General features: G+C 42.2%; 1 protein-coding gene across 3 annotated transcripts in view; it reads left to right on the plus strand.

Annotated features, from left to right (window-relative positions):
* The window catches only part of DOCK1 (dedicator of cytokinesis 1), a 216,011-nt gene that overhangs the window by 165,648 nt on the left and 22,779 nt on the right, over positions 1-27,584 (plus strand). For all 3 annotated transcript variants that reach the window (XM_075257678.1, XM_075257680.1, XM_075257681.1), the window contains exons 33-40: positions 6,336-6,484; positions 14,117-14,202; positions 14,375-14,531; positions 15,821-15,861; positions 16,608-16,698; positions 18,793-18,912; positions 25,061-25,150; positions 26,165-26,269. In XM_075257678.1, coding sequence (XP_075113779.1) covers positions 6,336-6,484; positions 14,117-14,202; positions 14,375-14,531; positions 15,821-15,861; positions 16,608-16,698; positions 18,793-18,912; positions 25,061-25,150; positions 26,165-26,269 — 839 coding nt within the window. The remainder of the gene's footprint in view (positions 1-6,335; positions 6,485-14,116; positions 14,203-14,374; positions 14,532-15,820; positions 15,862-16,607; positions 16,699-18,792; positions 18,913-25,060; positions 25,151-26,164; positions 26,270-27,584) is intronic.

Raw genomic sequence — 27,584 nt, forward strand, 5'->3', positions numbered from 1 at the left:
TCAAGGGGTATTATCATTTTGAGCCTAAAAATGCTTCCCAAAAATTAATGTACAGAATGAAAATTGAAATTTTTAAAGAAATCTGCCATCTCGGTGCCCAATACGTTGCACCCACTTTGTGTTGTCAGAGACCTGCACTCCTAAAACTATTAAGGGGCCATCCCGAGGGGCAAAAAATTATATATGTGGGTGTAAACTGCTGCTTGGGAACACAGCAGGGCTCAGAAGGGAAGGAGCACTGCGCTTTTTAGCTATTGGGGTACAGAGTTAGAGGGACTTTTGGGGCGCCATGTTGTTTTTGCAGAGCCCTGGAGGTGACAGTAAACTGGAATTCGCCAAGAAGTGACCCCATTTTGTAGGGGAAATTTTAGGGTCTCAGCAAATATGACATGGTGTCCAAACACCAACAATCTAAATCTGCACTCCAAAAGCACATAGCGCTCCTTCACATCTGCGCCCTGCTGTGTACCCAAATGGCGGTGTATGCCCACATGTATGACACTGGTGTACCCTGGATAATGGACTTAATGCCATGTGTGGGTAGAATCGGCTGTTTGGGTACAGCCGGGCACAGAAGGGAAGGAGCGCTATTTTGGTTTTTGGAGCACAGTTTGGTTTTTGGACGTCACTTTTGCAAAGCCCCTGAATTGCCAATAAAGTGTAATCCGCAGACATGTCACCCCATTTTAAACACTAGCCCACAGATGGGATTTATCAAGTGGTGTAGCGAGCATTTTTAACCCTTGAGTGTTGCATTTATTTGGTTTCCAGAAATGAAATTGCGGCTGATAATGAGAAGTTAAAAATGAAGTTTTCCAGAGATTCGCCATTTCAGTATCTGATATGTTGTGCCCGACTTATGTCAGCAGAGATACACACTCCAAACACTGGTAAGCGGGTATCCCGGGCACAACAGCTTTCAGAGCGTTCATCTCTGATACAAGGTGGGCACAACATATTATGCACTGAAATGACGTATTCCTGGAAAAATGGTCATTTTCACCTTTCACAATCATCTGCGTATTCATTTATGGATAATAAGTTATAGCAACATTTGGGGGTTAAAATGCTCTCTGTACCCCTGGATAAATCCTTTAGGGGTGTAGTTTCCAAAATAAGGTCTCATATCAGGGGATTCCACTTTACTGGCGCTTCAGCTCTGCAAAAGTGTCATGGCATCCAAAAACCAAACCGTCTGTGCTCCAAAAACCCAATAACCGTTCTTCCCTTCTGTGTCCGGCTGTGCCCTAATATCAGTTTATACCCACATATGACATTACGTATGTTATCCCGGGTACACCAGTGTCATACATGTGGCATACATGGGGCATAATCTGCAGTTGGGGTACACAGCAGGGCGCAGAAGGGAAGGAGCGCTATGCGGCTTTTGGAGTACAGATTCAGATGTTTGGTATCTGGATGCCATGTCATGTTTGTAGAGCCTGTAAGGTACCAGAAAATTGGATTCCCCAAAGGAGTGACCCCATTTTGAAAACTGCACCCCTCAAAGAATGTATCAGGGGGTGTAGTGAGTATTAGTATCCCGGACGTGACTGCACAGCGGATGGCGAAGAGGGAATATATAAGCGGTGCGGAGGACATTGGGAACACCAAATTCCCTACTATGTCCCAGTAGCTCCTATGATTGGGGGAGTTGCTTTGGGGGTCACTTTGGGGGTCACTTCTGGTGTCTTTTCGCTCATAAGCTGTAAATCTGGGGTGTCCCCTGATATTCGCTCGCACAGCTTATATATTCCCTTCCTGCCGCAGCCAGTTGTGTTCTAATGATTTGGCGATTTTGGGGTTGTCTTCACATTACTACATGATATATTTTCTTTATTTTTCTGGTGACGTGGCCATATAAGGGCTTGTTGTTTGCGGGATGAGATGCATTTTGTAATGACACCATTTTTGGGTGCCTACAACTTATTGAATACATTTTATTAACTCTTTTTTGCTGGATTTTCTAAAGAAAAATCAATTCTGGCATTGCATTCTACCTTTTAAATTTTTCGCCATGCAGCGTACAGTATAAGTATCATGTGACCTTTATTCTGCGGGTCGGTATGGTTACAGCGATACCTCATTTATGTTATTTTTTAGTGCGATACTAATTCTGTAGAATAAAAACACATTTAGGGACATAAATCAATGTTTTTTGTATCGCCATCTTCTGAGAGGCGTAACATTTTTATTTTTTGGTTGACAGTGTTGGTTGAGGGCTTATTTTTTGCGGGACAATGTGCGCTTTTTATTGGTACTGTTGTGCGGTGATTATGACTTTTTGATCACTTTTTATAGCATATTTTGTAAGGTGAGATGGCGAAAAATCACTACTTCCGGCGGGTTTTTTCCAGGTTTTTTTTCCGACGATCACCGTATACATTAAATATTGTTGCAGTTTTATTGTTCAGATTGTTACGGACGCGACGATACCAAATATGTATTGTTTTTATTAACTTTTAGGGTTTTTTTTAATATAATTCATTTTCTATAGAAAAAAAGGGAATTTTGGGGCTTTATAACTTTATTCATTTTTATCAGACACTTTATTTATTTTTCACTTTTTGTTTTTTTACTTTTTTATGTGTCCCTTTAGGACACTTGGATTAGTGATGCTTTGATAAAAGCATCACTAATTCTCTATTAGACGCTGCAGGACACAGCTGTCAGTGTCTTGCAGCGTCTGGAGGAAGTCAGACGCAGGGGCTGCCTGCGTCTGACTTCCTCTTAAAGCGGCAGGATCAACCAGGTATTGGGGGTCTCTTGGAGCTTGGGGTCACTGGCCAGACCCCAGGCTCCATGTTAGAGACATCGGCACCCCTCGATCTCGCCGCGGGGGGTGCCGATTCAGCCGGCACCGTCACGGAACCGCTTCAGTTCTGTGATCATGTTTGATCACGGAACTGAAGGGGTTAAAACCCCCCCGATCGAAGACCCCTCCGATGGGGGGTTATGGAATGGGGTCTTAGCTGTTAGATACAGCTAAAATCCCATCCAATTATGTCGGCACTTACAGGGAATCCTTCCCTGACTGCCCGACGTAGTTTTCCTATAGGGCAGTCAGGAAGGACCTGCAAGTGCCGACGTAGATTCCCTATGGGCCGGTCGTTAAGGGGTTAAAGGAATCCTGTCACCACATAGACACTTTCAGATTTTATCACCTTACAATGTGTCCATTAAATGGCCTCTAAAGGCAAAATAGATTTCCACAAATTCTGGTGTTTGTCAACCAGTTGAGTCCTTCAACAACCCCCAAAAATAAAAATGTTTGGGTACACTGTCTTGTTTTTACGATTCTTAAGAATTAGGGAAGCTCCTCAGGGGCGGGGTTTACTTCTGCATGTCTCCTGATTGGCCAAGTCTTTAAGTGATTACAATTGCATCTACATTTTGCTTTAATTAGACAAAGCAGCTATGCAATGCTTTGAAGGGAATGTGCCTTGTATACAGATTTCTTTTTAGGGTAAGGAAAAAAGTTGTCACAAGCTATAAAAAAGAAATAAAGCCTCCATACATTCCCGTTTTTGTCAGCCAATTGTCATTGAACAGAGCAGTAAAAGCATTTCACTTACCTACTTCTTAAAAATCATAAATTCAAGTAAGCTCCTCAGGGGCGGGGCTCACTTCTTGCCGCCTGATTAGCAGATTTGCATCCATTAACGAAATATTACTAGACCTCTTAGTTTAGCTTCTGATATGAGGGCAGTATGTCCCACAAATGGTTGACCTGTGAGTAGAATCTTTCCATGGTAAGAAAAAAGTTTTTGTAGTCTGTGGTGTCTTTATAAAAGAGCAATAAAACCTCCAGAAAACTTTATGACATTGATGTTGTATTTGATGAATAACTCCGTGTCAGGAGCATTTGTTTTCCGAAGCGGTGACTCTGACATTTTTCAGACATAATACATGAAAACTGTCACAGACAAGCTTGAAAATAACAGGCCTGAAAAAGGAGCGCGCCTCACAGCTCCTTCAAGTGTGCGCTGCAAACCATTAAACATTTCCAGGGTCATTCCGTCAGCCACGGGGACAGTGTGGTTTTATTATTTATCTTTAAACTATACATAAATAGGAATTTTTTTTTCCCCACTTGATCTGAAACTTGTGCAGGCTGCTTAGAACACTAGCTTTATTATAGTCACCATACGGCTGTTCCCACTAACGTTGTCGGCTTAGCTCACACTGGTATTTTTTGTTTTTTGTTATGGTTTTGTATATATTTCTGGACAACAGATTATTTCAGTTAGAATAAGACAAAAATTTATTCCCTTCTCCCTATTGAGAACATCATACACGCTTGACTGAGCAGAGCATGCATGTGTATAGCGGGGGTTAGGAGGAATTGCTGTCGGGCACATGCTCTAGATATATAGCAACCTTAATGCAAACTGGTCATGAGGAGTTAGACCCCCAACTCACCTTAAACAAGTTAACCAGGAGGGTAGCAAGTTCACATTGATGCTCTTCCATCTTTGTGCAAAATTAGCATAACACTATATTCAAATGCTTAATGGGTAGTCAAAGAGGAGGATCCACTTCCCTCAGTATGCACCTAGGCTTGTCCCCCTCTTGTTTTGATTAACATCCCACAGACTGGGTATAACATCACCAGCCACGTCCTGTGTCTTCTAGTGTGAGGATGTAGTCAAGGGCAGTACACACTGCCATGCTGCATACGCTTTGGTGGTGGCTTGTATTGACCGACCTGACCTTGGGACAACAATCAAACTAAGAGTTGGGCTGGCCAAGCAGACTGACTTCAGGAGAGCGCCCCACCGTGACGACTTATAGACATTCAAATACATTGTCCAAATTTAATAATAATAATAAATTTTATTTATATAGCGCCAACATATTCCACAGCACTGTACAATTTGTAGGGTTCAGATACAGACAGATACAAAACAAAGAACGTCATTTCATACAATGGGACTGAGGGCCCTGCTCACAAGAGCTTACAATCTATGAGGTAGAGAGGATGACACAAGAGGTAGCAGGGGCGGCATTGCTTATACAGTGTTCAGACAATTTTGTAATAGAGGTTGCAGCCATTACACAAACAAAGCTTTATGAGCCGTCACTAGTAGTGTCCTTTAACATGTGGATAGAGCATGGACAAATATGTTAGGCTGAAAAGGCATCAAGAAGGGTTTGCATTAGGAATTGTGATAGGCCTGTCTGAAAAAAATGCGTCTTTAGTTTGCGTTTGAAACTGTAGAAGTTGGGAGTTAATCTGATTGTCCAGGGTAGAGCATTCCAGAGAAGTGGTGCAGCTCAGGAGAAGTCTTGTATACGAGCGTGGGAGGTTCTGATAATAGAGGATGTAAGTGTTAGGTCATTGAGTGAGCGGAGAACACGGGTTGGGCGGTAGACAGAGATGAGGGAGGAAATGTAGGGAGGTGCGGCATTATGGAGAGCCTTGTGGATGAGGGGGAGAACTTTATATTTTATTCTATATTGAATAGGCAGCCAATGTAGTGACTGGCACAGACCGGAGGCATCGCTGTAGCGTCTAGCCTGATAGAGGAGCCTGGCCGCTGCATTCAGAATAGATTGTAGAGGGGAGAGTTTAGTGAGGGGAAGACCGATTAGTAAGGAGTTACAGTAGTCAAGGCAAGAATGAATCAGAGAGACAGTAAGTGTCTTTAGTGTATCTATGGTAAGGAAAGGGCGTATTCTGGAGATATTTTTGAGGTGGAGGTGACATGAACGTGCGAGTGATTCAATATGAGGGGTGAAAGAAAGGTCTGCGTCAAACATGACCCCGAGGCAGCGGGCATACTGCCTAGGAGTTATAGTAAGGCCTGAGACTGCAATTTGAAGATAAAAAAACATTGTAGTTAACCGTTTACCCCCCTGGTCAGATTAGTGGTGGTTTGGGGGCCTAAATCCTCCTGCCAGGTTCCCTTTAAGACTAGGTACTTGATAATTAAACCTTCTTTTAATACTTGCATAAAATCTTCTTCTCCCCGGTCATAAGGTGCAGCAGGTGTGAGATATTATCTGGCTAGGAGTGAGACTGAGGTGCCCCCTGCGCCCTCCTACCCTCTGCCTGATTAAATCCCGACAATTGCTTTCAGTGTATGCCAGTAAACGTGCCCGGTATCTGAAATCCTTGTCCGTCCTGCCGCCATTCCCCCGTGGATGGTTTTCTGGTAATTGTACTTATATAGTGTATAAAATCTAATAAGGCAGTGGTGAAGGTTATCTGCTCCACATAAGGACACATCCTAAGGAGGGAGGAACTTCTCTGCTCCGCAGCCCTTACATCCTCTCCTTCTATCACTTGCCTCAAATTCACTTTTTTTTCTTCTCTTCCCTCATCTTCAAAGGTCAACACAAAATCAAGTTCATTCCTGAGATGGTCGGTCCCATACTGGAGATGACACTGATCCCCGAGACAGAGCTACGTAAAGCGACCATCCCGATTTTCTTTGACATGATGCAATGTGAATTTCATTCCACAAGGAGTTTTCAGATGGTAAGAAGAGTTGCCAGCTAAGGCGGCAGAAAATATTATATAGTCAGATCTATTATGTCTAATCAGTATAGAGATGTAGCAGAGGTGAGTTTGTCACTTAGTGCAGTTTATTGGGATATCATAAGTTACAGGTTTACCAGTCAGTCTACCAGACCGTATAGCACAGTCTATTGCCTTTCTGTTGCCTTTCTGTTTGTCAGAGGGATGTGTCCCTACTCAGTTAGTCATGGTCAGTAATAGATGGTGCAGTGGCACACCCCAAACAGGTAACACCCATTTGGTAAATTATTCATAATAATAGAGGAGCAGCACAACACTGAGGTCTTTGAAAGAAGACTGCAGATTTATTTCCTTTTGGAATAAAATAATTTAGTAGTATCATTCTTGTTGCCTTCCAAAAGCCTGTGTGTGAACTTGGTCTTATCACACTAAGATGGGGTCTGAACTGTGGGACTCCAGCCATTCCTGAGAGTGAAGGGGATGCAGCTCTAGTTAACATATGCAGCCCCTTTGGGGTTATCCCTGCACGATTTATTTGCATGCAGCAGTGCAGCAAGGTGGGGGCTGGGTGTGTGTCAGGGCGCCGCTGTGCAGGGAAAGACTGAAGTTGCTGCAGAACTGACAGATTGCTACGCAAGGTGTGACCTCTGACCCGCAGATCATATAATGATGGCGTATTCTACCGCTATGCCATTGCTTTTCGAGATGGGAATAACTCTTTACCTTATAACATTAACACCTAGCACTAACAACAAAGCCCTAGAGCGCTGAATGACAAACTCTGCTTCTATAGAAACGTCATAAGGAAACCCTTATCGTTCCCTCTCTGCTTTATTATGTCTTGTTAACCCCGTGTGCTTTCATCTTGAGGATTCGTTAAGGGTATTCTTTACACCACAGTGTATACACGGGGCCAGCACAATAGTACCCAGGCTGCAAACGTGTACAAAGCCTGTTGGCGCGTTTCATTCCCTGAATAAAGAGACATCTCATTGATCTCCCACTCACTCCCACGCTGCTGTGCCGAGCCTCAGCAGGTCACTGTGCGTATGGACAGGCAGTGGATCCCATCTGCATTTACTGCTGCCGCTACTATCCATCCTCACAGAGAAATGGAAAGAGGAATTAAAGGAGTCTCCAGAGACCATTCCTATCTACCTGCAGATTCCAGGAGAGGTTCTTGTATGGGGTGGTGGTGGTGTGATATTCACAGGGATCTGGCTGCTGAATCTATACAGTGCTCATAGGTATATAGGCAGCCTAGGTGAGCGGGGATGAAGGTTTATTGTTGTGCAGTGTCCATTGAAGGATCTAATAACTATGATAGTAAATTACAAGTGTTTTATCTGGATAAACCCAAGTGCAGTGTTTAGCTGAGGGTTGCTCTAGAGGATCTTCCTTCGAGGAAATGCTCTATTGCTTAATATGTTAGTGATGGAGATGAACCTTGTGACGGTAAGAGTGAATGGGGATTGTGGCTGCCTCCTCGTGCAGGTGAGTGAGGAGCGCCAGCCTAATAATTAGTTAGTAGAAGTATACTCATTAAGACTTAATTGGACAGAGACTTTAATGGGCTGAGACGGCCGAGTATAGAGACTGTGCAGCTCTCTGATTCCCTGGCTCTTACTGTACAGACTGCGGTGACAACCCGGGAATGGCTTGGAGGTCTTTTCTTGGATACGGGAACTTCCTGATCTTACCTCCTGTGACCACAGTCAAGGCTTTATCAGTTATTAAACTTGTCACTTAAAATGTCAGATTGTGTCTCGTCTGTTTTGTGACGCAGTCTGGCGACCTGGTTTATAGAAGTTATTTCCCATTATAACGCTCAACTGCTTGCCAGAATGGAGTGTAGCTTCATACAGGATTTCTTGCAGACGAGGCGCCAACATGTGCGCACATTACACGGACAACCTGTTTGTTTCTTTCCCTCATAGTGTAATGCTCCATTTCACCAGTGGCGGTGCTGCAGGGAAACCATACATTTGCTGATGTACACAGATGATCGCTGTGAGTCACAGCAACAGGACATCCTGTGGTGGGTTTATTGCTGGTAGACTATTCTAGCAAAGCTTGCCAAAAGTGGACAATTCCTTTAAAGCCACTCTTTCAAACATAGGTTTAATGGGGACAATTCAGCAAGAATGACATGTTAATATGCAGATCTATATTATCCCTGCAACAACACATTCGTCACCTTATTTATGACTAATCCCACACCTTGTAATGAATCAGACACATACTCCACCAGGCCATACAGATGTCACTTGAGGTGATGAAGTCACAAACTTCTTATGCCAAAAAAAGAGGCACAGATTATTAGTAGATTTGCCATCTTAGTGTAAATATCAGTATAAAGGGGTTCTATGCCTTTGATCATTATCTGATCACAGACTGCCTTACTACTGGGATCCCCAGAAATCACAGCTGTAATCTCAAATTAAACCTGGGAGTATATGTACAAATTCCCTACAGCGCCACCTTAGGGAAAACTAGAACATTGCACGTTGTCCTGTTATATCAGTGGGTAGTTTGTGTGATACAGGACGGGACGTTCAGAGCAAGAAGCGCTCTTTATAGCTCTGCTATACAACAGATGAGAACCTTGAAAAGCGAAACCTCCCGTTTCTTTTTTTTGTTTGTTTAAAGCAGAGAACTCCTTTAATGGAGTGTGTGCAATGGGGGTCACTCCACAACAGGACAGAAGATATTCCTGCATTGTAAGGGGCCGTTCAAATGGAGTAACGCGCTGCGCATTCAGGCACGTATATACGTGTCAGAGCGCGGCGCTTCAAAACAGATCCCATTCATTTCATTGTGTGCCGGCATACGCGCGATACACATTGAAACATTACGGGTGCAAAATAACGCGTGTTATACGATCATAATCCCCACTGAAATCAATGGGATCTTTTTTGAGCGTGCAATTCTGACACGCGTATATGTGCCAGATTATGTGCCAGTTTACGCCGTGTGAACGGCCCCTTAGAGTCCCAATATTATACCCAGCCCTGTATATGCTGCACGATCATAGGTAGAGCTCATCAATGTTGATATAAACATTTAACGGTTACTGCAGGGACGGACCATAGAAAAGTCGGCACCCCAGGCCATACAGGTTTGACTGTCAGGCGATCAGGGGCAGTTACTGGCATGCAGCTGCCCTTTCTGTATTACTGTTTGTCTTTCTACCCATCCATAGTTTTAGCTTCCTCAGTTTTAGAGGTTACCCGAGGAGGGGGGAAGTTTCTCTTTATTTATTGATTGAACATTGGCTTTAATGTAATGTACTGTAACATACATAAATGTCAGACATGACATGAGCCTTGTTTTCTCCTTCTGACATGTGAAACCCATGTGACCTTACAATTGAGCTACTTTACCGTTACTGACACATATATTGACATCCTAGTGTTTCTTGTTGTATACCTCCCATATACAGTATACAGGGTTTTGATGTTGCAGAACGAAGTATTTTTGTTTTTGAGCTGTCCATGTTATACTTCTACATAAAAGGGTAAAAATACATTGTATGACATCGTAATCATGATCTGTATAATATATAGTACTGTACTTTTTCTAGGTAAATTATGGACACTAAAATTAAAATTCAGGTGGACTCCATCATAGTCAGTGGGATCTTTCAGGCTCCTTTGGCGTCCATTGGGTTGTAACATCTATTCCGTCATTTTCTTTTCCTATAGGGGAACAGAAAAACAGAATGAATTGCTGCAGATGTCAGCCAAGACTTTGTATAGAACATTCCTAGATTTGGGGGTCTCTCTAGAGTTGTATTCACTCACCGTCTGGTTGGTTTTCCAGATGGAAAATCCATTTTAACTGCCCATGCCATGTTAGTTGGGCATCCATACCCCACCACGTTAGGATATGTCTTAATGATTTTCAGTTGGAATTATATAGCTCTTGGCATACTCATGGAGACAAGGATCAGACATGTTACAGCCCATCTCTCTCCCAACATTTCTGTCAGGAGGCCCGTATACATGTTAGATGGTGGCTTGTCACAAAAAAAAATCTTGATACCGATATTCACCAGAATCGTAAAATTGCTGTTAGCCTATCCCGAGTCTGATATCTTCCACGCAGACGTTTTCCTCCCACATCAATATATGGTTAAGTATATGAAGACATACTGACAGGTTAACTGGTTTCCCATAAAGTTATGGTGGATAGTAGAGATGAGCGAGTATTAGTCGAAACTCCAGTTTCTAATAGCACGCACCCATAGGAATGAATGGACGTAGCCGTCACGCAGGGGGTTAAGCAGCCCGCCGTCGGCAAAGTCTGCATGCCGGCCGCTTCCATTCATTCCTATGGGTGCGTGCTATTCAAAACGGCCGTTTCGAATAGTACTTGCTCATCTCTAGTGGATAGGTATGTCAGCAACCGATGTGCGCAGCGGCAGAATATGTCAGTGCTCTATACTATACAGTAAGCGAATGAAAAATCGATCAGGTAATTTGGAATAAGTATTTATTGAACATTTTAATAAATGACAGCTAATAGAGCTGCAATTCTCAGAATGGCTCATTTATTATACTTTTATGTGTTACTTTTGGTTTGCTCATCTCGAAGGTCTCGGCCTTAAAATAGCGAAAGGTCAGAGCTCTTTATCGCACCGTGTACTCTCCTTTTTTTCACCTTTAACATTCATCTCAGATGATGAAAACATTGAGGTTTCAGTTCATTTTTGCTCTGAAAAGGTCAAATTTATGATCGTATTTAACATATTAAATTAATCAGGCGCACAATTCTGCTGAAAGGTTGTAAACGATAATAGATAATACGTAATTATGGGAAGAGATAATGATAGTCATTTTAATTAAACCTGGATCCTGTTTTCTCTTCTTTAATTATGTTAATTTTCTGGAAACTGAAAAGCGAGAGGAAAAGGGAAAAAATCACAAGAGGATAAAGCAATGATGTCAGTATCTGGTTATAAGGGGAAAAAAAAATGAATGCCTACATGTCTGCTTAGTATGTTGTCCATGTGTGCACTACTGGTGTGACAGGACCTTCGCAGTCACCATAGAAACAGACCTTTCTACCATAACTACTACTTGTAGGTCTGAAAGTGATGGACAAAGCAAAGTTTGCACTTTTGACTTGGATTTGCTTAGGAATATGGTTTATTTCTGCAAAAATAAACCCTTTGTCTATCAAACTTCACCAGCTAGACCACATTCTTAAACTGAGCATACCTCGAAGACTTTGAGGGCACAGTTCCATGCATTTACAACAGGGGCAGTGTCCACTCCCTAGTGACCTTGTGTACAGTGTCTTCAGGATAGTGACCTAGTTATATAGTATCCTCTACCTGGAGACCTAGCAAGCAAAGTAGGCTCCTCTTCTGGTAACCTATTCATAAGGGGTAATGTCATCTCTCTAGTGACCCAGAAGGTCAATTCCCTCTCCTCTGTGACTTGGCGGGTCAGTGTCCTCTTTCTCGTCATACAGTGCAGTAGTGTTCTTTTAGTGGAGACTTAACAGGGCAGTCTCCTCTTACTGGTGACTTAGCTGGGCAGTCTTCTCTTCTTGGTGACTTAGCGGGGCAGTCTTCTCTTCTTGGTGACTTAGCGGGGCAGTCTTCTCTTCTTGGTGACTTAGCGGAGCAGTCTCCTCTTCCTGGTGACTTAGTGGGACAGTCTTGTCTTCTTGGTGACTTAGCGGGGCAGTCTCCTCTTCCTGGTGACTTATGGAGCAGTCTTCCCTTCCTGGTGGCTTAGCGGGGCAGTCTTCCCTTCCTGGTGACTTATGGGGCAGTCTACTCTTCCTGGTGACTTAGTGGGGCAGTCTTCTCTTCCTGGTGGCTTAACGGGGCAGTCTTCCCTTCCTGGTGACTTAGCGGGGCAGTCTTCTCCTCCTGGTGACTTAGTGGGGCAGTCTTCTCTTCCTGGTGACTTAGTGGGGCAGTCTTCTCTTCCTGGTGACTTAGAAGGGCAGTCTTCTCTTCCTGGTGGCTTAACGGGGCAGTCTTCCCTTTTTGGTGACTTAGCGGGGCAGTCTTCTCTTCCTGGTGACTTAGTGGGGCAGTCTTCTCTTCCTGGTGACTTAGTGGGGCAGTCTTCTCTTCCTGGTGACTTAGTGGGGCAGTCTTCTCTTCCTGGTGACTTATGGGGAAGTCTTCTCTTCCTGGTGACATATGGGGCAGTCTTCTCTTCCTGGTGACTAGCGGGGCAGTCTTCTCTTCCTGGTGACTTAGCGGGGCAGTCTTCTCCTCCTGGTGACTTAGTGGGGCAGTCTTCTCTTCCTGGTGACTTAGTGGGGCAGTCTTCTCTTCCTGGTGACTTAGAAGGGCAGTCTTCTCTTCCTGGTGGCTTAACGGGGCAGTCTTCCCTTTTTGGTGACTTAGCGGGGCAGTCTTCTCTTCCTGGTGACTTAGTGGGGCAGTCTTCTCTTCCTGGTGACTTAGTGGGGCAGTCTTCTCTTCCTGGTGACTTAGTGGGGCAGTCTTCTCTTCCTGGTGACTTATGGGGAAGTCTTCTCTTCCTGGTGACATATGGGGCAGTCTTCTCTTCCTGGTGACTTAGCGGGGCAGTCTTCTCTTCCTGGTGACTTAGTGGGGCAGTCTTCTCTTCCTGGTGGCTTAACGGGGCAGTCTTCTCTTCCTGGTGACTTAGTGGGGCAGTCTTCTCTTCCTGGTGACCCACTCATGAGGTACAATCAGGGCTGTGGAGTCATAGGTTGGGGACAGTTTGGGTGGAGTTAGGGAAAAAAGTTACAGACTCCTGCTTCAAAATAAAGTAATTTCAAATTATATTATGCAATTTATTAATATTGTATAATTTGATACATAGCATGTTACATATATACATATTTCCTAGGAATCTATCACTGGATTTTCCGGGAATTATAGGATCTCTACTGCATCTGTCTGACCGTGGTTCTCAGACATTTATGAGTTGGAGGTAGAGCAGGGGTCACAATTTGACTGTGGAAAAATAGAGGAGATGAACTGGTTTGACCAATCTATGTCAATGTCCTTGGTATTAGGGTTGTCATTCTGATCCATGTCAAAATGGCAACTTTCTAGTAGTATTTATTACCAATGAACAAATGTAATTAAATCCGATATAGACATGTTAGGCAGAATTCACTTAGACTAGTTGTCCCCTTAGACAAACCGATTTAGATTTATACTGGCCAGATTGGTTGTGGTAAGTCACAATTAAAAATACATAACGGGATTCAATTTATATACAAAAAAATGGTAATGAAAATCCTGCACAGAAAATTTGGTCTATATCAGGAAAGTGCTCTCTGATATCAATTTCCCTGCATGTGATAAATTATAGACAACATCAATAGGAACCAGTGGAGGCCAAAATAAACAAATATTCTATAGTATTGGACAGATCTACAGGAATAGACCAAGCCATAATAACTCAACTGTAACTCCAAATTGGTTTTCTGCTGTTTTTTTGTTTTTCATTTTGTGAAATGTCTCATTTAGCGAAGTTCTATCCTTCAAAACAACTTCCAGATTTAGAGGTTGGGGATAATGAAATGCTAGATTAAAGAAACTTCACTCTTAAATTTTCAGATTTATTTTCAAAGCTCCTGAAATTTTTATATTTTCTTCCTAATATATATTTTTTTTCCTCTTTCCAGTTTGAGAACGAGATCATCACCAAGCTAGACCATGAAGTAGAAGGAGGGAGAGGGGACGAGCAGTACAAAGTGTTGTTTGAGAAGATGTAAGTGTTGATTAAGCGTTGAGATTTATACCCAAGTATAGGCACACGAGACCATAACAAGCAAGCCGTGAACTTTACAGCTCGCTTATAATTAAAATGTGCTAATGAAGCTCTTGGCTTAAAATAACGCTTAAGTCAGGAATCGGCTGGTAACAAAGTTTTTGTTTTGCAGACTCTTGGAGCATTGCAGGAAACATAAATATCTGGCCAAGAGCGGAGAGACTTTTGTTACGTTGGTAGTCCGACTGATGGAGAGGCTTCTGGACTACAGGACGATCATGCATGATGAGAACAAGGAAAATCGGATGAGCTGCACAGTCAATGTTTTGGTCAGTGGCAAAAGTAGATCAATCCTGTATCTTCTTCCTTATATTCTGCTTCAACCTGCTTGAGATAGGTCTACACATGTATTACTTACACTGCGCTCCTTCAAATCTGCCTTTTTTTTTCCTGTACTTCAGATTTCAGCTCCTTACCGTTTTCTTTTCTTCTTGTGAACGGAAAACTTTCTGTTCACAAAAGAATTGTTGTCTTGCTTGCACAAATGTGGAAATTTCTTAACACATGTGTGAATAGCAAGTTTTAGGATTGTGTCAGCCACTAAAAATAAAAAAAATCTATAATTCCATTCACTGTCAGCAAGGAGGATTCTTGAAATGCTGATGTAGTGGAGTATATGAGAAATCTGCTAAGCCTTACATTCTACAGTGATCCATAATAATTTACATACAAGAGCAACTCCTTTAAAACTGATAGAGCCATGGGCGGGGATGTGACACTCAGTCAATATATATGGTCAAGGCAGCATTTGTCACATTAGAAGTTACAGTATCAGTTGTATGTGACATACTTGTGGGGACAGTCTTCTTAGTTATGCATATATTATATATTTACTTACCTCTTTCTTAGTATTTTTCAGTCGTTTTGTTTAAAGTGACTGTCCAGTCAAGATCTCAAAGTGATATGCAAGTCAATACCTAAAGGAGATGATGATTTGCTATATGTTATCCCTAAATCTTCTTACAATTTAGCTACAGTGCCTACAGGAAGTCAGAGGTAGTCTGAGAAACACCCCCTGTCTCATCATTGGTTCAGGCTGATGCTTTCAACCTCCCCCTGATTGGCTGTCATGTATAGCACAAGTTTATTACAGGCTGAGAGATGATTTCTGATAGGTCAAGGGCAGAGCTTATACTGTAAACTAGGTAGACCTATACTGAGACATAGCGCCTTAGAGGGTCACATTAATGAAGCTGATCTGTTATACACGCGCTACTTGCCCTAATAATTAGACGTTGTGTCGCCTACTGTTACACACTCATTCATCTTACTTGCGGTTTGGTCTCCTCTGTAAGTCACATCTAAATTTTAGAGGTCAGAGGCAGAATTCTTTATCTAGAATTCCCAGAGTACATGGAAGTTTCCTCTACAGTCCTCCAGTTACTGTAAAGCACAATAAACCCCCCAGGCTAAGTGCAGTGACTCATAGTTTTCTGAATTTACATTCTAACTGACCATGAATATTCATGCGCTACTTTTTTTTCCAGCTACATTTCTGTGACAGGTTGCAGAAAAGATGAGTTAATGTGCCATTTGTTTTGTTTTTTTCTATCCACAGAATTTCTACAAAGAGATTGAGCGAGAAGAAATGTATATTAGGTTTGTAGAGTTTTATATTAATCGTTGATGCCGTCCTCACATTACTATAATAATAATAATACACTTGATAAGTTCTAAGGTGAAAAATCAGAGCGTAGTGAAAGTCTCTTACTATGGAACCCGGCGATTCAGAATTTTTCTTATATTTCTAATGGCTCCTCAGGGGTGGAGCTAAATAGTCACAGGTGTGTTCAGGGTTGTCTTTCATCACTCAGTCAAAGCTTTTGGGGTAGCACGAAAGGTGTCAGATCTCAAATATGAATCTGTTTAGGAAAGACCTGTAGTAGTTGTCACACTTTTCAGATGAGGTGCAATATTTTTCTTGCTCTATAGCTCAAAACGTGTTATTTTTATCTGTGACTATTTTACTTGCTGTTTACAAATATTAAAAAATCTGTTTTAAGCTACACACTTGACGGGTATTTTTCTAAATCAATGGAAGAGAGCGAGAACCTTGATGATTTTTTTTTGGGAGCTATGCTTTAGCTCTTTCTGATAGCCTGGAACATGACTGACACATGGAAATGCCAGTCTAGATATAGATGGATATACAGCCTATGGTCCATGTGACTGCTATAAAGCATTTGGCCCATAACCATGTATAGAACATAGAATTGAAAAGTCTAACATCAGGGAGCATAAAAGAAACATATATATTATACGCTTTAACAAACCTAGAAATGTGATAAGACGCTGGTTTCCACATTTTGCTAAAAATCTTTCTTGATTTTTTTTTTTTTTTTTAGGTATTTGTACAAGTTGTGTGACCTGCACAAGGAATGTGATAACTACACAGAGGCCGCATACACGCTGCTACTACACGCCAAGCTTCTAAAGGTATGGAGCACAAATCTCTATACAACTACTACTTGATATTCTGGCGTTTCTGTGGTTCACAAAGATCAGTCATAGCCTAAAGCAGGACTCCGATCCAAAATACTAAGTGGAACAAAGCAATAACTAACCACAGCTGTTTTTTCTATATTGGTGCTATTATTTTATTTAAGGGCCTCTTATCTGACTGCATGCAGAGGCGTTAAACTGCTCCACTCTCCGGTTTGCCGAATGTCACCGCTGTTCCTGTAAAGAACATTTTGTTCAGAACTGCTTCAGAAATTGAGATCACTCATAAAGTTCTGCTACTTAGTTATAAAATGTCTCATGAGACCTAACATTTTTATGAATATTTCTATGAGTGTTTTTCACGGAGTAGTTGGCTATAAATTGTGCAGGCACGGTCCGTTTCCACTGCATTTTCCTGGAAAATAATCAAGGTAGATTTATACGTGTTCATCAATAAGATCATTGACTAGGAACATGGTTTTTTATCTGACGGCGTCCGCCGTAATTCATCTCTGTGATTAGTAGTGAGAGGGCTTAGTAATGGGCAGATACTAATGGCCGGGCACGAATACTGGAGGAAGAGTCATCAACATGAGAAACAGTGAAAATCTACGAGAGATGTGTAGGTGTGTGTAATATTATATATATATATATATATATATATATATATATATATATATATATATATATATATATACACTAACTGGCATTATTATATGGAGCTTTAACTAATTTTACTTCTGGAAAAATAAAATCTGCAATCTTAGTGTCCTATAAAAGATAAGAGTCTCTTCTTTCATAGGGCACCAAAACCACTGTTCTACGATTTCTGTTGGCCAACAGTTGACTCCCTGCTGTATTACAGCCCATACTCCACCATATCCTCCAGGGAAAGAATACAGTCAGGAGAGAAATTAATGTTAGCGCAGGATTTCACAGAAAAATCCAAATTCTGTTAATGTTGAAATAGTATAAAGTGAGTTCATAAACTCCCCCTAGTGGTGGCACGGGCAGACAGAATTTTGTTATATATCTCTGTAAATTGGCAGCAGATATGGAACATATCAGAAAGCTAGAAATCTGATTGCTGTAGGGATATAAAAAAATTTAGGAGTACAGAATTTTGGATTACTATTACAATATATAGACATATTAAAGGTTTTTGTTTTTTGTAAAGGTAGTCCCATGGAAATCACTTATTGACTATCCACAGGACACGTGATCTCTGGGACCCCACTGATTACTAGAACAGGAATCCTTAGCCTTGTTTTTCCTCACTTCTCAACCATAGTGAGTTTGAGTAGAACATTGCTCATGTTTGTGTCCTGCTGCTTCATTCAATGTCCACGGAGACAGCCCTCAGCTGTCTGTCTGCCCCATAAACATTGGATGGAGCAGCAAGATGGATACCTGATCAAAGTGAGGAGGAACAGGGGGCTCAGGATCCATTTTCTTGTGATAAATGTTTTTACATGGGGCCATCCCTTTAAGCAGGCTAGATTCAATACCGTGTATTAGGCCTGGTTCACATCTGCGTCCGGGTTTCCGGGAGTCCGCTTAGGGCAAGCAGCACTTTTCTCTCTGCATGTTTCGTGTGGAAACCACATGGACCCCGTTATAGTCTATGGGGTACGCGGGTTTCCTTAGGTAACCGCTTTTTTATGCACATAGGTTTCTATTCGGGGTTCCCCAAGCAGACTACCCAAACTGAAACCCGAACACAGATGCGAGCCAGGCCATACTCTGACAATTACTTGAATCCTTTTAGTTTTTGTACCGGTGACTACGACGAACTAGATAACATTGTAAAATCTTCAATAGATTTTCAATAGATCTCTAATATTCTGTTTAATTGAAAATGCTTATTTGTAGTTATTTTGAGCTTATGTCAAAACTTTAATTTTGTGAACAAAAAAATGTCCTTTTAAGCTGGGGTGGGAGATGAAAGTAAAGCTATACTGTAGACGAAATATGGATATGGAGGTGACCAGATCCAGAGCCCGCCATGTACTTTTCTTAACTAAGAATTCTCTTATCTTTGTTTTGTTATATTGCCCACCCGCCAAACTCTCTTGGTTCTCCAACAAGTGGTCGGAGGAGGCTTGTGCCGCACATCTGACTCAACGGGACGGTTACCAGGCAACTACACAAGGACAATTAAAAGAACAGCTGTACCAAGAGATTATCCATTACTTCGACAAAGGAAAGGTAATAAGAGAATGTGCTCGCGATAACATTCAGCTCCTCCATTTATTTCCCCTCTGTTTTTGTAATCCATCGTAGAAAACACGTTGATGAAATTTTACGACGCTTTTACTGCCTGCATAAAACATAGCAAATCTCCAAAACCAATAAAACAAACCAAGTAACACGATTTTTGTTTTAAGGAAGGTTAATGGTGGCATAATTTTTCATTTGAGATGGCATCTAGGTAAGAGCGTGACGTTATTGATGTAGGGAGTGCCTTGAGCCAGCGGTGGTGGAATACTGACCTAGTCGTGAGTTCGTCACACGTGACTGTGTGTATGCGCATGTAATAGATAATGAAATATTAACCATTATGTACAATAGCTGGCAGGTCACCACCCTGGACCACTGTGCTTTTGTGGTATGTCTTTGAATATCTTGTACCTTTTCACACCGGTAAAGTCACAATTACCAGAGGGTTGTAGATGTCATCATCAGGTAGAATGCTCATGGTAGGTATATTCTAGGTATAGCTGTACAGATATAGATAGAACAGTCTCATTCCTGTCAATATTCAATTAAAAATACTGCTCAAAATAGCACAGGACACTGCACTGCTTTATACGGTAAAATACCAGGCCCTGTAAGGGCCAAAATCCAGCGTACCCCAGTGGGGTCTGTCAGTCATGCAGCAGCTTTGGCACTTCCCTTATTGTTCTGCTCTTTGACTGGATGTTTTCACAGATGTGAACGGTCTTTCACAGTTAGGGAGCGTTCACACTACCGTCGGTGTCCGACATGCAGTGTCCGCTCCTAGTGTCCGCTCAAAATCTGTCACGGACACTAGGAGCGGACACTAGATGTGTCCGTGACACCTGTCATTCACTTGAATGGGCATCGGGTGCCTTCTTTTGCACTCCGTGCCCGTTCTTTCCTGTCCGCAAGAGAAGATGTCCGACTTCTCAAGCGGACAGAAAAACCCTGTATGCAGGGTTCCTCTGTCCGCTTGAGAAGTCGGACATCGTCTCTTGCGGACAGGGAAGGACGGGCACGGAGTGCAAAAGAACGCACCCGATGCCCATTCAAGTGAATGACAGGTGTCACAGACACATCTAGTGTCCGCTCCTAGTGTCCGTGACAGATTTTGAGCGGACACTAGGAGCGGACACTGCATGTCGGACACCGACGGTAGTGTGAACGCCCCATAAGAATCAGGTCCGTGTACCTGAGAGTCAATACACAAGAAAGGTTCTGTTCCTGTCAGATTTGCAGCCTGGGCTCATGATTAAAATTTATGGCTCCATAGAGGTCACAGATGGAACATGGATATCTTCTATGTGCCCTTTTATCAAGGGCCTGCACGTGCACACCTTATACTGTAGATACACATTTAGTACCCACCACACATGATCTTAATAACCCATTAAATAACATTATTGATGAATATTTAAGGTAATACTACGTACCAAAATGAAAATGAGGAAATTTTATTATACAGACTGATGTAAAAATAAAAAGCTTGTGGCTGATAGACGGGGAGAAGGAATAACTGGCCTCAAGTGTACAGGTAAGAAACGCAGGCTTAGAGGAACGATATCATCTCGTGGGACCTGTCGGCTTGACCACTGGCCATGTCTTCTAGGATACTATAACAGACACTATATTAGGGGATTGTAATATAATTTCCTTGTGTTATCTTTATCATTTCTCATTGTAATCTGGTGTTACTAGGATAATCCCAGGGAAAGCTCTGACTAGATATCTGACCAATATTGTTTCAATTGGTCTCCACAAAAGCCATAACAGGTTTTATCATAGAATGTACGGACACACCTGACATCGAGGCACCACTCCTTTATAGATCTGACCAGTTCTGAGGCCATACTTTCCAGACTGAGGGCCACAAGTAGAGTTAGATCTAGTGGCATGCTTCTGGTTGTGCAGCAGGGGGAGGGTGTAGACAAGTTTAGGACCTGCCATAGAAATCCTATTATGTTCTTCATTTTTCCCCCCATCATCCTACCTCCTGCCTTGAGTGCAGCGTCCTATAGCTGCAGCCTGCATGTCACAGAGCTGGAAATAAAGTCTTAATTCTCTCTAGTGCGGGTTTTGCTTTCATATCCTTACGTTTAGTTCATTGCAGCAGCCTAACCTTTCCTGCCGGATACACTTTATATTCATTTATTTTATTGTCTTTTGCAGCAGGAAAGTAATTTTAATAAAGCTCTTTAATCCAAGGACTTTGTCGAATATTATTAAGCTCCTGTGCAGTAGCAGCGGACCAGAAATACTTGCCAGTAAAAAAAAAAAGTTATGCACTATAACTTTTAACCCTTCACTTCAGTGCACAAAGTAGACTCTGATACGCTTTAGAGAAAAAGGAAAGATTAATTAGATGAAAGAATCAGAAATAATGAGACGTTCACTTTACTGTGTAAATTGTTACCCCAGCGACCGTTGCATCTTCTACAATGTATATCTTGTGCTAATACTACCTCCACCACCCACAAGATTTGTGGGGGTGCAATGCAGTAGAGCTTAGTTGTGCCCACAAATAGTAGTTTATTGTAGAATACTTCCAGGATTAGACACAGCCGTATTGAAATGACTAACATGGATTATTTCATGACACCTGCCAGGGCATGGAATATTATAGGCAGAGGATAAACAGGCTACTCTTGATGTTCATGGACAAGCATAAAGATGTGAGAGGCTTTAAAGAGATTTGGGGATAAGTTACACATTGGTGAGGGTCCGACTTCTGGAACCGCCACTGATCCAGAGAATAGGGATGACTTGCACCCCCATCTGAATGCAGCAGTGGTTGCACAGGCACGGAGATGGTCAAGCTCTGTACTATGCTTCAGCTAATATAAAAGTATAAACAAGTATTAACACTTACCTGATATTCTGATGGGGAACCTTGGGTCCTGACATCATGTGGATGTCACTTTTACATGTTCCAACCGGCTGTGAGTCCAATTTGCAGGACTTTTTTTTTTTTTTTTTCTTATGGTAGAGTTGGAAGGGACCTCAAGGGCCATCGGGTCCAACCCCCTGCAAGTGCAGGTTTTCCTAAATCATCCCAGCTATATGTTTATCCAGATTCCGCTTGAAGATTTCCATTGATGGAGCGCCCACCACCTCCCGTGGCAGCCTATTCCACTCTCTCACTACCCTCACTGTCAGAAAGTTTTTCCTAATGTCTAATCTGTATCTCTTTCCCTTTAGTTTCATCCCATTGCTTCTTGTACTTCCTTGTGCTAATGAGAATAGGGGAGATCCCTCTGCACTGTGACTACCTTTCAGATATTTGTAGACTGCTATTAAATCTCCCCTCAGCCTTCTCTTCTGCAAACTAAACAATCCCAGTTCTTTTAGCCGCTCCTCATAGGACATGGTTTGCAGACCTTCCACCATTTTGGTTGCTCTTCTCTGGACTTGCTCCAATATATCGATGTCTTTCTTGAATTGAGGCGCCCAGAACTGTACACAGTATTCCAGGTGACCTCTCTTGATCTAGATTCAATGCTTGTCTTAATACATCCCAGAATTTTATTAGCCTTTTTTGCAGCAGCACCGCACTGTTGGCTCATGTTGACTTTTAGCATCTACATCCATCACCTAGAGATATAGGAGGTGTCCATGCCCCGACAGGTCAGAAGATTCGACACAATGTTACGATGGACTTTCTATGGCTTCTGCCTCATTGTTAGTGTATTGAGAGAATTGGGATTAGAAAGTTATATCCTTTCCGTCTGCTGCCTGTTCAGATTCATGGTAATAGTAAAACCAACGGAGTACAAAATTATACAATAAAGACATAAGAGTTTACATGTTCGGGATCATCAGAGGGCATAACCAGCAGTTTCTTTCCAGGACCCTTTGATTTCAGAATAATTTGAAGCCTTAACCAGGCGATATAGGTTCTCTCCGACCCTACAAACATGATGCGAGGCTTTACAAAGTTCTTTCACTGCTTACTGTGCGTTACTTTGCTATAGTCTCACCGTTTCCTGCAAATTTACAAATGTGAACTGGATTAATAGAAATTCTGCACGTCCATCTTCTAGATTAAAGGAGCTGTAAAATGGCAAACTATATGTAATATGGGATGGAACCGCCCATAAAGCCTCTGAGACTGTCTGTCTTGTAGAATGCAGTGGAGTTTAGTTGTACAGAGATGCTAAAGGGGTCAACATTTTTCACACAAGATTTAGAATGGGTCAAAATTTATTTATTTATTTATTTTAAAGAAGTCCTAACCTCATTAATTCTCCACCACTGCCATTCTGATACATCCTGGGCACTCCTCAGCTTCTATGGAGTGCTGCAGAAGCTGAGGTGCGTATTATGGGGTGCCAAGGCAGCCAAGGTGCATGTTACGGTGTGCCGCAGCAGCTTTAGGTGTGTATTATAGGGTGCCGCAGCAGCTGAGGGGTGTCTTGTGTTGCTTTGAAGTTGCAGGGACAATGTACTATAAAATATACACTGTAGCTGCAGAAGAACCTCTTAAATTTTCCACCGCCCTGTTTTTTTCTAATTGATAAGGTCCAGCCAAATCTATATCTCTATATATACTGTAATACCCATCAGTTTATTCCTGTGCCCAAGTTCTCTTGTAGCGGATAGTTCACTATGGAGGCTATTTATCATAAGGACAGTTCTCCTATTATTGGAATGGTCCTTGACAAAGGGACTGAGTGTTATGTAATAGAGATGGAAATCACATTCAGATGTGCTTTGTAATGACAGAACAGATAATCTATCACGTCTTCCCTCTATGCAGAGAAATCACGTGCCTGGCTGCTAATTCACTTTTGTTTGTACATTTGTATCACTTTACCCAGTTTACTTTGCACCCAGCCGGCTCTCCCAAAATGCAATACAGCCGTCCATGTTACTTGTTTTAATCTTATCACATTTGCCCTGACATTTAGCATTCTGTCTAGTTTGCAAAACATGGCAATCCTTCGGGTCTTTGATCATACTTCCATTGATGGCAGCGCTGCCGCAGCGCATTACCAGGGATGAGTGATTGATGGCTGCAATCCCCACAGGCAATAAAGGAGAATATACAACACACCGTGAAGCATCCAGGTTACTCCGGTGACTTGACATTTTGACTGTTCTCATTACATAACATCCACCTGAAAAGTAAATGTAAGGATTTGTACATCTATTGAAGTTTTACTGAAATCCTACGTAGTCCTCGTGCCCTCGTTCTACGTCTACTCCCACGTAGCTGCTATGTGTATATTCCTGAATTTTATTAAGGTAGAGCTTGGAATATAGAACACGTAGGCACTAATGATGGTTTGAGAGCTTTAAGAGGTCACTGTACAGTTAAAGGGGTATTCCACATATAACAAGTTATCACCTTTCCACTGTATGCAAGTTAACTGTGCAATTAGTGAGAGTCTGACCATTGGGGTGCTTACAGATCAGTAGGGTGGGGGTCTCACGCCCCTATTTCTCCATTCACCCAGATGGTTGAATAGAGTGGCGGTTGAGTGCGCCTTAGCTCATTTCACTCTCTATGGGACAGAAGAGACAGTCTTCAGATGGAGCAGCAGGACATGACGCATGCTTGAGCACCACTCCATTCAGTTCCTGCTGACCATGGTTTTGCAGCTGGGGGAGTGGAGTACATGGGACCTCAATAGTGGAATTGTGATGCAATACCAGACGCAACCCAAAGGCAGGTGCTATAATAAGTATATAAGCAATGCTATCTAAATCCGCTTAATACGTCACCAGGTTTCACAATACACACTGTCCATTACTATATCCTTAGACCCGATGATGAGGCTAGTATACTTACACTGATGGCAGAATGGCCGTATAATCTTGATATTACAATGCCTAAAAAATGTCAGCGCTCATGAGTCCAGCTCTATACATCATTGTATGTATATCCTCTCCTGCTGCTGAGATGTCAGGATAAGAGGATGAAGAATGAGTTTAGCTCCTGAATACAAGGGACTCCTAAACTCTGTCAGTCTCTAGGTGGACTCCTAAAAGGCTTCTGATAATATTAGGATCGATTAGAGATGTTTTATAATGTTTGGGTTATGTAGGACTGCATAAGGACTGGTGAGCTGTGAGCCCTTGTGTGTCATTATAGGACTGAGTAATAACCTCAGCTATGTATCTCCTGTCTTCTCAGATGTGGGAGGAGGCCATTACCCTGGGCAAAGAACTGGCCGAGCAGTATGAGAATGAAATGTTTGACTACGAGCAGTTGAGCGAGTTACTGGTAAGTTGTTTCTTTAGTGAAGGTAACCTATTACTAATACATTAGTTGTGTAACATCAAGATCCTGGGAGACTTTTCTGCATATGATATTTTTGTTACCTGTCCTCTGCCCGGGTTCACTTTCTTGTTATGACATTTTTTTATCTTATAACACTGGAGGTTTCTTTCCCATTCATTTTTATGATTTTGTACCAACCTACACTAATGTTTTATAGACTAGTTTTACATCATAGCTTTTTATGATAATATAGTGTTATACTAAAATCAACATTTTCTTTGTTTTTCTTCATTTATAGTAAATTTTGGTGTATTACATTTGGTGTACATTTTATGGTAATGGGTATCGATCATTATTTAATTTTGGTTATTTTAGTTTTTTGATCCTTAAGCTATTATGGACTTTATTCTGTTTTTTACACTGATTTTTCCACTGTACATCACCAAATCTGCCCTCCTGCATTGATGGTAGTCAATGTTATGGCTTAGTAGCCTCCTAGTATGACCATAATGTGACCACCAGGCCTCTGCCTGTATTCTGTGCCCATGAAAACAGAGAAGATAATAGTGCTGAAACCTGCCTCTGTGTCCTGTGCAGGGTGCCCTGCGTCCTCTGACAGGAGGACACCTGACATTCGGCTGCCTGGGCTCTTGAGCAGCCAACGTCTGCACCGTAAATATACTGCAACATGGCTTTAGGAATCTGCAGAATTTTGGTTCTAAAATGAAATTATTCTAAAAGATAGACATTCACATTAACGCTGTGAGTTAAGATATATCCAATAAATAAAATCGTGTCTGGCGTGAGAGTCTGGACAGTCGTAAACACGATATTGCAGAGAAATAGGATTTTAATGTTTAGCGGCTGCTGCTCGGTGCGGCTTATTGAATATGGCTGGCACCGGCTTCAGCTAATAATCCAGACTGCGCTCCTAATAGGAGAGGGTTCCTCCTGGCAGCCTCAGACTCCACCGCTCGTACGCCATGTACTTAGTTCCTGTTTCTCTTTTCATTGCAGAAAAAACAAGCACAGTTTTTTGAAAACATTGTGAAAGTTATCCGGCCAAAGCCTGACTACTTTGCCGTTGGATATTTCGGACAAGGATTCCCCACATTCCTTAGGGTACATTTAATATTCATGCACAATCCGTCTGTACTGGGAAGCTTCTTGCACGTACTGTATTAACTCAGTTTGTTACTTATTTCATGCGCTGCGTGTGCTGTATGTGACTGCAGAACACGTAAGTACCCGCTGCTTGTGTGCTGTCAATATCTATACATTTCATGTCAAGCAACAAAAGGAAAATTACAGGAGAACTTGTCACATATACATTAAAGGGGTTGTCTCATAACAGAGAACGTAGTTAATACTAGATCTGTGGCAAACTACTGGTTTCACTGGAGAAGTTATCGTCTGCTGCTTAATATCTGGGAACGCCTGCTCTGGGGAATTTTTAGTATTACATGCAGCCATTCAATACATGTATACCCAAGTTTGACAACGTTTGAGCCTCTGCCTGTATTCCAAGATTTAGGATATGTTCACATGGCGTAATATGACGGAATCCACCTCAAAATCAGTAACAAATTCCATCCTGAATCTGTCTCACGTTGTATTCAATAGGAGGCAGAGATCACAGCATGGTGCTGATTCAGCCGCAGAAGCCATAGTATTATGAGATACACCCATATTAGGCCTATTCATCTGAGGTGCTGCAGTAGAAACCCAAAGATGCAGAAGGTGGAGAAGGATTTAAGGCGGTGTGTGAACATACCCTAAAGGCACACAGTGCAGTTTTGAGAGAAATTTAGGGTGGTCTTCTGTCTCAACTGGTTCTTTTTTTCTGCACACTCCCAGTTTCACTGCCTCCCAATGAAAACCACAAGAGGCAGGTTAGGGCCAGTATTTGGAGACAATTTTGAGGCAGAAGACACCTCAGATTCCACCGTATGAACATACCCTAATAGCACATGTAAACATTGTGTCCTGATGTCTTTTAGTCAATGACCTAATGGATATTACTGATATAGACATTTGTGGCTTATGTGTATAAGCCATCAATGACTAAGATGGGAATACTCCTTTAAATAAAAAAAGGACCCCATGGCAAAAATAACCCCCCCTTCCCATCCTGGTGCATGAAAATTTAGCTCTCATCCATGGTAGCAGACACCTCTTGTAGCCCTGTGCAGGCTCTTTTTCCTTCATTTGCTGTCTCTCTGGTGCCTGTATAGAGCGAGGAGGCCTTTGCGGGCCCACACGGTGCCCATGAGCTCATGGCCAGCAGCAGGGGCTTCCTCCTTTTTAGCAGGGTACGTCTCCAGCATGTTTTTATGAAGCTACCTGCACAGAATTTCCAGGTGTCTCCTCAGCCTCCATTGTAGCAGCGGTCAGTGGCGAGCTGAGATTTTCACAGCATTGAAATTCATAGCTGGTT

This window comes from Leptodactylus fuscus, chromosome 10 (assembly GCF_031893055.1).
Source record: "Leptodactylus fuscus isolate aLepFus1 chromosome 10, aLepFus1.hap2, whole genome shotgun sequence".
NCBI classification, from domain to species: domain Eukaryota; kingdom Metazoa; phylum Chordata; class Amphibia; order Anura; family Leptodactylidae; genus Leptodactylus; species Leptodactylus fuscus.